This window comes from Crassostrea angulata, chromosome 7 (genome assembly GCF_025612915.1).
Source record: "Crassostrea angulata isolate pt1a10 chromosome 7, ASM2561291v2, whole genome shotgun sequence".
Lineage (NCBI taxonomy): Eukaryota > Metazoa > Mollusca > Bivalvia > Ostreida > Ostreidae > Magallana > Magallana angulata.
The window spans coordinates 24,524,712-24,535,067 of NC_069117.1; the positions used below are offsets into that span (position 1 = coordinate 24,524,712).

A 10,356-nucleotide genomic window follows, 5' to 3' on the forward strand; every position below is an offset into this window, starting at 1 on the left:
TCCAATATTAAGAAATCTACTGTTTAATCTCTTTGTAGATTCACTTGTATCCGTAGAGAAAATGCTTCCGCAATAAGAGTGGGTTCAATGGATATGGATTCTGACCAGTGCGGCGACGATTAATGGGTTGATGGGGGTGATTAATAAACAATTTAATGGTTTAAGCGTCCTGGTCACATAAATAATTTGTTTTTATGAACGTCACTTAAATTATATAATAAAATAAAATTTTGTTTGAAGTTTTTTTTAAACTTTCTTTTTATAGAGAAAATTTTTCTATAATATTGGTAAAAAAAAAAGTATTGCCTCTAAAGGAATCTAGCTAAAGACTAAGCAGGTTTTAAAGAGTGATTGAATTACCATGGCCAATATTGTTTAATAAGGGAATTGATTTCGCTTTGTGCTAGTCTTAAGAACTAATTTTTTCCTATCGATCAAAGGAAATTTAGTTTAGATTTTTTTAAATTTATCAATTGGAAATTAAATAAATGATGATCTTAAACAAAACAAAATTGATGAATGGAGAAATTATTGGAAATCAGGCCTCAATTATTAATGTTATTGGTTCGTTAAATAATGTCTTGATAGAATATTTACACACATGGCTCCATCATTTCATACATGGCAACGATCCCTTAGGACCACCCCTACATTAATTATCTTCAAACACGATTTATGGTAAATGAATCGTTCATTGGGATGTCGTTAGACGGATTTTCAGGTATGTCGCAGCAGCTCCTATTTCTCCTTTGTTTTTCTGTCGTGTGCTGCACGAATACGGATGTTTCAACCCTTCTTGCAGACATTTTCGCAAATTACAATTCAAATATTCGACCAGGCTGCAATAGATCTTCGCCTCTTATTCTCAATGTATCATTTTACTTTACCAGCATAAAAGATCTGGACGAATCAGAGAGTAAGTTTTCTATCAGTGGAGCGTTCGAATTTTTCTGGAATGACGACCGACTGAAGTGGAATACCAGTATGTACGGTGGAGATCTTTCTAGCATTGTTATTCCAAAACAAAAGTTATGGACTCCGTCTTTAATCACCATTAATTCATTTTCCGAGGCTGGGGAACTTGGCAAGGAAAGTTCTAGATTACGTTTAGCCAACACCGGGAATTTGCACTGGATTACTCCTGATCTGTACCAGACCACGTGTAATCTTGACGTCACGTTCTATCCTTTCGACTCACAATCCTGTGTTCTACGTTTCTACTTGACGGCGTACAGGGCAAACGAGGTAAAATTATTTGAATTGAAAAATTCGATGAATCAACAGGAATTTGAAGAGAATGGTATTTGGCAAGTAACAGACACCAAAGTGTATACAAAGGATAACTCCCTTGGTTGGCAGGAACTTCATTTACAGGTGAACATGAGGAGGAGACTTCAGTTTTACGTGTCCAGTTTGATAATGCCAGTTTGTATGATGTCGTTTTTACAACTGTTTGTATTTTTGATCCCCGTTGAATCAGGTGAGCGAGTTGGGTTTGCTGTAACCGTATTGCTAGCGATCGCCGTCTACTTGACTCTGGTCCAAGAAAAGCTTCCAGAGGCATCGGAACCGAACGTTTCGTGCCTCAGTTACAAACTTTTGGTAGACTTTATGATCGGAATAATGATGGTGATAGCCGTAATTGCTGGACTTCAACTCTACCACCAAAATCAAGATAGAATCATACCAAATTATCTGCGATTTTTGCATAATTTAATGTTTCGTAAAAAGAGTCCAAAAATAAAGCCTGAACAAGTGGACGATGGTTGTGAGGAGAAGTCCGAAGACACGTCGGCGAAACAAATTTGTTGGATGGATATAAGTCGGGCTTTTGATAGAGCATGCCTTCTTGGATTTGGATTTTGTTTATTCAATTGTAACATTGTATACATAATCGTTATAGTATCTATCTATACATAATTAAGTGGATGTCAATTGTAATTTTTTTAACGATATTTTAACTTGATAAATGTAGCATTGTCCACCTTGTTTCAAGACATATTTTTTCCGGTACAGTGTTGACTTACATTGTATTCAATTTGATTTACCGGTATATGAAGTAAAAAACAAGAAACGCTTGTGATATATTGTATTTACCTGTAATTGTTTACAGTTATAAAAATATGAAATTATCAAATGTTTGTACTCAACAACTATTTTACTAATGCAATAGTTTGCTTTTATATTGCGTGTAGGGCGTTTAGCTTAAACTTGCTTAATTTTAAACGTACCTCTCTTGAAACATCTTCGCTGCATATAATAGCGATGTCAGCGCATTTAAGTATATTTAAAGTAACCTATTTTATAATTTCATCAAATCTAAAATAGATTTCACTGTCGTAATAACATCAGTAATGTTTATTGTGGCAAAAAGAAGAATTAACAGTGGGTTTTTTCCCATTATATGCCCTAATAATCAAAAGTTGCACGTTTAATACACGTGCATGAAAATACATATGAATGTGCGTAAAAAGTACGAAGTTGTTTACTTTTATTATGTTTTCAAAAGGGAATAATGACTTTAACAATAGGTTGTAATATAATATGTAGAAAAAAATAATTTTAAAAATGGCCAATACAGAGAAATATGCCACTGAAGAGAAGAATTGAGGTGCTAAGAAGTAAAAACAGATGGGTTTTGCTAGAAATGTATGTTGCTAAATTGCACTTCATAAGATGCAATTTGAAAATTTTCTACGTCACCTCTGTGTCGCTGAACTGATAGAACTATGGAAGACCACAGAGCAAGTTGAAGGATTGCATATTCCACTAAACGTTTTTACGGAATTCCGAACGAAAGTCTTGCCAGATAAGATGTCGATTCCAAAATTGTCTGACAGACAACAAACCTAATATCTACAAAAATGTCAAACTGCCAATTCCATTATTAATCAGAGATTACTTATAAAATAGCATACTTTCATCTCTTCTTTTATAATAGGTTGATTTGATTGTAAGTGGTTTTTATTGCAAATAATACATACTCATGGTTTTGACAACCGTTCCTATTAATACCTCAGAAACTCTCCTTGACTTTTGCATATTGTGTAGTTAAGACTGGGAATCTCTCTCTCTCTCTCTCTCTCTCTCTCTCTCTCTCTCTCTCTCTCTCTCTCTCTCTCTCTCTCTCTCTCTCTCTCTCTCTCTCTCTCTCATGCTTTTAATGTCAGCAAGGCGTCAGAGATCGAGCGACTCAATTTTGTTTTACTCTCTGTGTAACTTGGTATAGCGGAAGCTTCTACTTTCAAATTTATGATGTTCAGTTTTTTGTTTACTTTTGCTATATTGTGCTGTATATAGAAACACTGGCAATTCGTATGTATATAAATGTTAAGACTGTCATACATACATTCTGAGTCTGTAATTAAAAAAAAAACACGTTATTTTTAAATCCTTGATGAATCTTTACTGAAACATTGTGCGAAAGTAAATATTCATTTGTTTACATCCTTTTATCAATGATAATTTTCCAAAGATTATAAATATATGTAATGTTTTTGTCATTGTCCATTAATTAATCAATGCTTTTCATTTTAAAAAATAATTTACCAGAAAAACAAGCATTCTAAGAGTATTGCATAAGAAAAAATGTACCCTACTGGCACCCCTCCTCCCGTTTTTGAAACAATTATCGTTTTATGTGCTAAATAAAGAAAACTCGATTAAAGATTTCTTTTAAGGACAAGCCAGATCGATAATGAAAAAAGAGTCGTTTTGAATTACATGTAGTTTCTTCATCAACTATGGGTAAAGGACAGGGGCGTACAAGGCGTTGTATATCCCCCACTTGGAGCGATAAAGACTAACGATTGCCAGTTTCAGTTAAAATATTAATTTTTGGCTTGTAACTATTGTTATAGAATAATTGTCATGGTGTGAGTTATACATATGCTTTCATTCTGTAAACACGAGAGATATTGGTTTCCAAATTAAACTGCATAGCTTTTTATGCAAAAATCTTAATCATTTACTGTTCTAAATTGCAAATATTAGGTATGAATGGGTCTTGACTCCATCCTAAGAGTACTTTTATTCAAAGAATAAGTCTTTATTCATTTTATTATTGATTTATTAAAATGGAGTCTAGACCGTTAATGGGTCAAAATTCGTAGTTTTCACCAAAAACATTGCACTCTTATTAAATTATTAATAATTGTCAAACACTCAAAATTATTCACCATACCAGTACTGTATAACCGTAGATCAGTGAGTTTGGTGGAGGGTGTTCGAATCGTAGCCACCGTTTTATTTTTAATAACTGTGGTTTTAAGTAAATCATTTTTTTAATTTTAGATTTTTTCGAAAAGAATATTCAATACGCTCTAGATACCGATAAAAAAAATACGTAATGTTCGGCTCTGTATTAGCAAGGTCGCACAAAAATAGCGCTAGCACAGATTTGAGATCATGATGTTGATGCGTAGAAAATAAACTAATAAAACAAATTTTAAAGAGATAAGTACAAATTATAAAATGTATATTTGGCAATTTATCAGAGAATGGTGTTTTATATTATACATGTTATACACTTTCAAATGTGAAATTCTTTTTATATGTACCGAAGCCATTTCAAGATTTTGGGTGCGGGAGATTTGTCAGGCATTGTACGCTCTTGTCCTTTAGGTTCAATTAGGTCAATTAGGGTAAATAGACGCAACAGCATAGAACTTGTAACCCAATCATGAATACAGTTGAACTCGATGAGTGATAATTGCTGTGTTAGATAAGGTTTGCACGATAAAGTCCCTTCTTCTCTTTTCCTAAATTCATAGTATAAGAATCTAAATCTAACCTGATTTTAATAAAAATATTCCTAGTTTACTTGTAGGGCTTCACCGGTAGGGGACTAAACAGTAAAGCTATGGGCAGATGTCGTCAACTTGACTAAAAACGGCTGTGTCATTTTTACAAACAAAAAATAATCAAGTTATTTAAAGAAAGTAGTTATGCCTTTGAGTTGTATATATTCAATATACTGTTTTTCGAATGAAAACTTTGACATGTTTAATTTTAATTTAATTTGTGTGGTTGTAAAATGAGGTTGCGCATGTTGTCAAAAATTCAAAGGCTTCCACTTTGTAACTATGTCCTACGCAAATGTTATCTTTATACAATTTTTTGACAATGAAGTGGCTTGGCGATTGTTTTTATTGTGATTAAGCTGAGAATAATATGTATTTCATCTGACAAGCTTTTTCGATCACCTTCGAGCTGGGAGCGAACGACAAGACCAATTTACTTGGGATTTTTTATTTTACTTAATACAATGTCTATTAGCAAGTATGTCTGGCGTAGAAAGGGAAAAATAAAAAGACGAAGTATTTTGCGCAGTGACAAAAAATCCGTACAAATTAAATCTAGCTATTATGATCTGCAGTATTAGATGTTTTCGTATTAAAGATTAATTCTTCTTTCACAAAGGCGCTTTAATGCAAGAATATTCCTTAGGAAAATAAAATGCTTAATTGAATATTTAGTTTCAATGCAGGCGTGTTTATTGACTGCACAAAAATAATTTCAATAAATATTTTTAAATATTTAATGTAGAAGTACGGTATCGTTTGTGTTAAGCTTTTTGCTAAGAACAGTTTTGGATGTTTTTCAACTCCTCTATGCGATCGGCTGCTGTGAATCTAATATGTTCAGTGAAAGTAGCCTGAGCACTCATTCGAATAAATTTAAAATAAATTTACAAAATTAAAAGTTCTTAAATGTTGTTAAAAACAGAGTAATATTTATTTAAATCATCTGGTAAAAAAGTAACCTATGATGAATAGAATGTGTATTCGCAGGCTTCAATAACAACAAGGATAATCAAAACTGAATCGGATAAAATTGATGACAAAGATAGTGTTAAAAATGAATTCTGTTGCTAAGTCCAGTGTTAAGGAGAATGTACGCAATTAATCACAATATATCCGTGTGTGTGAAAACAATCTATTCGGACCTTATGGAATCAGTCGGTAGTTACTTAATTTTTTTTAATATTTGGTTTTAAACCGACCAACATATAGACTGGACTACCTGCTACCTAACTTTTATGTGAATCTAGATACTTCTTTAGAAAACCTTCATAGTTAACTGGAGGTGAATCAGCAACGCTCTAACATTGATCAAACAAGATCAATCAACTCGCTGAAGATTATTTGCACTTCGTTAATTTAACAAGCCATTGGCATCGATGAGTGAAATAAGCAATTAGGAATGATATTAAAAAACTCTGACTATGTCAATAATTCAACTTTTAATTAAACAGGAAAGCGGCAATTGTTTAACTTCTTTTACAATACCCGTTCGGCTCAAGTTATCATGACTTGTGAAAATATGGGATTCCGTATTATCGATATCGATATCACCCTGCATATACATGTAAATGTCATTAAGCCGAGTGTATTCTTAATTCATGTCCACTCTTTTTATATAAGGCTGAACTCGGCCAAATTTCTCTGGCTTGTCCATTAATCCCCTTTTCAGTGTTTAAATAAACTTAAACCAATGCCATTAGATGTTGACCTGATTCAATCTGTGAATGGGTACTATAGGAGCACTTAATTCGGCGCTCATTTAGAACGATTATTATGTTTAAAAATATGCATTAGTCCTGTTTTATGAGTTCTATGTCAATGACGTGATTTTTGGTGTACAGCGGTTCCTTTTGCACAGTGTCTTTTCATTATGTTCTTAGTCATGGACGTTATAACTGCCCTGTCGTTTTTATGTCTTTGGATACCGTGCCAGATGTACACCTTCACAAACGAACAGAACTTGCATACGGCTTTGTTTCCGACCAGTTACGACCGTAATCTGCGACCAGGAGACGATAGATCTACACCACTTCAAGTGAACATAACGTTTTATTTCAAGAGCATCAAGGAGTTTGACGAATCCATCAGCAAATTTTCTATCACGGGGGCTCTAGGTGTCCACTGGCTAGATCACCGCCTAACCTGGACCCCCGCCTCGTACGGCGGAGACCTGCAGACCACTTTAGTACCCCAGAAAAAAGTATGGATGCCATTTCTTGTCAACATGCTTATGTATGATCCTTTAGTAGAAGTTGGACATAGCGACATGAATGTGAGACTTGACAGTAATGGCCACATTTCCTGGGTTGCACCAAACATATTCGAGAGCACATGTGACGCCGACCTCTCGTACTATCCTTTCGATCTCCAGACTTGTTCTTTGCGGTTTTATCTACCTGGATACCTACAGACGGAGGTCTTGTTAGTTCCCATTCGTTCGACAATGGCAACGTCAGAGTACTCTCAAAATGCTCTTTGGGACGTAGTTGAGACTCAAATATACTCCGAAACAAATACCATGAACCTACAGGAGATTGTGATGTCCGTGAAAATGAAACGGCGATCTGTTTATTATATTTCTAGTTTGGTATTGCCTGTTGCATTACTTTCCTTCCTTCAACTGTTTGCCTTTTTGATGCCACCGTGTTGTGGTGAGCGTGTCGGGTTTGTGACGACAGTCCTTCTTGCCGTCGCTGTCTATCTGACACTCATTCAAGAAAAGCTCCCCGAGGGATCGGAACCCAGCGTGGCCTATCTCAGTTACAAACTTCTGGGAGACTTCATGGTGGGAGTTGTTATGACTGTGGGAGTTATAATAGGACTGAGATTCTATAGCAGGGAAGACAACGTGGAAATTCCAAATTACTTGCAGAGGTTTCACAAAATGATTCTCGGTGGGAAATTTTGCTTGAAAAGAGAGAAGCGGAAAGTGGCATGGACCGACAGCAATGTTGCCATGAATAATAAAGTGGAGGATAAAGATACTTATGACGATGATAAAGACAACGAATCGAGTCCGTCCTTGACCTGGAAAGATATTGGCCAAGCTACTGACCGCTTCTGTGTGGTTATGTTTGGATTTATGCTGATCAATTGCAATCTTGTGTATATAATTGTCATATCTGTAATTCATTAGAAATCGAAACTATATATTCTAATTTAGAATATATAATCCCTGGACTACATGGAGATTCAGACAATTGAATTATATAAGAATTTCGGGAAACCATACGATTTCGTCAATTATCAGGAATTTAAGATCAATACACATTTTAAAGCTCATTTTTTAAGCAGCTGTAAGGTTTTAAATCAAATGAAGGCCTTGATGAAAAAAGAATAATCACCATATATTTTTTGCTATCAAAAACGGACGTATTTTATTTGGAACAAAATGGCTTCGTTTTAAATTACAAAGGAGAATTAGATTGCAGTTAAGTTGCTATAATACAGAACACTCAAAATTTGAAGAGTCATTTGCCTATAAAAGTGTATTGCAGAAAGTCGTGCCATTAGTTAAAAAAGTTTAAGACTTTAAAAGAGGGTTTTTGTATTGTGTGAAACGGATTTTGTTTGCTATTCAGATTATTCATCATTACATTGACTGCTTCTAAAATCATTGAAAAATTTTATTACCGTGAATGGGGAAACTTTATGCTCATGTCAACGAAATCGAAACTTTCTTTTCTTTTCAATGACAGGGTATCTTAAACATGTATTGAAATACAACGTGAAAGCTTAGAAATTGACAATGAAGTTGTTTTCAACTTGATGTTTTATTTTAACGTTCAGGATTATTTTCCCGAAGGCTGAGTAGACCCCAAAGACCATTAACGTGTAATGAGGAAGACAATAAAGAACAATCTGGAAAATTGTTTTGATAACTCTTGTATGTACCTTTAGATTGTAAGATACATAATTTTATATTGTCGGACTTTTTTAAATGTATCATATTGTTGCCAATGGTTTTGTGATGAATCGGAAATAGGAGGTTATCCACTCAAAATGCTATTATCAATATCAAAAATACAAATGTGTGTGTGTGTGTGTGTGTGTATATATATATATAAATATATATATATATATATATATATATATATATATATATATATATATATATATATATATATATATATATATATATATATATATATATAAATTAAATAAGAGAACACGAAAAACGTTCAATTTAGCTTAAGCGCTTTCATTTTAAAATCTTCAGAAGCTATATAATGGTTAACCATTATATAGCTTCTTAAGATTTTAAAATGAAAGCGCTTAAGCTATATTGAATGTTTTTCGTGTTTTCTTATTTAATTTTTATCTATAACTCGCCGACCACTGTGGATTTTATTGTGTTTCAATATATATATATATATATATATATATATATATATATATATATATATATATATATATATATATATATATATATATATATATATATATATAAAGCACTAAAAATGGCTAACGACACGAACAATAGAAATATATATATATATATATATATATATATATATATATATATATATATATATATATATATATATATATATATATATATAAAGTACTTTTTAAACGAAATTACTATTTTGGTTGTGAAAATTGACTAATGTTGAATTATTTAATTTGTATCTTAAAGTTTGTTAAAGCTTATCAATGAGGTAAGTAATCCATGGTCATATAACTCATACGATATGATGTTTATTGCACAGCATTAAAAAAATATGGAACATTTTGAATGACTATTTACTGATTACTACTGCAATATACCTAAAAGCTCAAAATCATTTTTAATATGACTGATGTGGATAATTTGGAAAACTAAGTTTTTGGAAAATGTTTAACCATGGACATCTAGAAATGTTTTGTGGAATACATGTGTATAATTCATGTTATCAACAGTCTTCTGAATCGAAGTACTAGTATTGTACATTCACAATGAAATGAAGCGCATTTTTTCAATATGTACTGTATTTATAATCAATGAATTTCACTACTTTTTGAACTACAATGCACACTGTGTTCAATGCCGAAAGATTTCATTTATTAGTTGTACTATGTGCTCAACCAAATTCTATTTAATAAAAAAAATGTTGCGATGACAACGTATACTGCTTCTATTTTCTTTCTACAAAAACCATACTGATTATCTATCCAGTCAAATTACATTTGCTCTCGTTGTTAGGTTCAAGATGATTATGTTACGTATACGTTAAATATTGGTTTCCGAGTTTGAATAAAATCAAATTGTTTATAAATGTCCCAGATATACACGTATTCTCATCAGGTCAGTGTCTGATTGGTTGTACCAGAGCAAGACCATGCAGCTCAGGGTCCCTTCAAACTAATACAACTCTGTCATTAATCCAAAAACAAATAATCGGATAGAGAGAAATGTGTTAAAGGATTAAAAAATAACTGTGAAGTCTTGAGTTTGTTAAGTATTCGGTTCCTTAACTTGCAGAAAGGAGAATTTTGACACCAGTGTGTAAATTTTGTGACATAGAAATCACTTCAGCAATAGCTGATAAAGGAGATATATCGCATTTCC

At 32.9% G+C, this 10,356-nt stretch overlaps 2 protein-coding genes across 2 annotated transcripts; both read left to right on the plus strand.

Annotated features, from left to right (window-relative positions):
* Positions 1-640: 640 nt before the first annotated feature.
* On the plus strand, positions 641-2,072 carry LOC128156906 (acetylcholine receptor subunit beta-type acr-3-like). The gene has a single exon (XM_052819236.1). The coding sequence runs from the start codon at positions 676-678 to the stop codon at positions 1,918-1,920; it is 1,245 nt and encodes a 414-aa protein (XP_052675196.1). The 5' UTR covers positions 641-675; the 3' UTR covers positions 1,921-2,072.
* Positions 2,073-6,566: 4,494 nt separating this feature from the next.
* On the plus strand, positions 6,567-8,680 carry LOC128155527 (neuronal acetylcholine receptor subunit alpha-6-like). Its single transcript, XM_052817289.1, has one exon. The coding sequence runs from the start codon at positions 6,676-6,678 to the stop codon at positions 7,939-7,941; it is 1,266 nt and encodes a 421-aa protein (XP_052673249.1). The 5' UTR covers positions 6,567-6,675; the 3' UTR covers positions 7,942-8,680.
* The last annotated feature ends 1,676 nt before the right edge of the window (positions 8,681-10,356 follow it).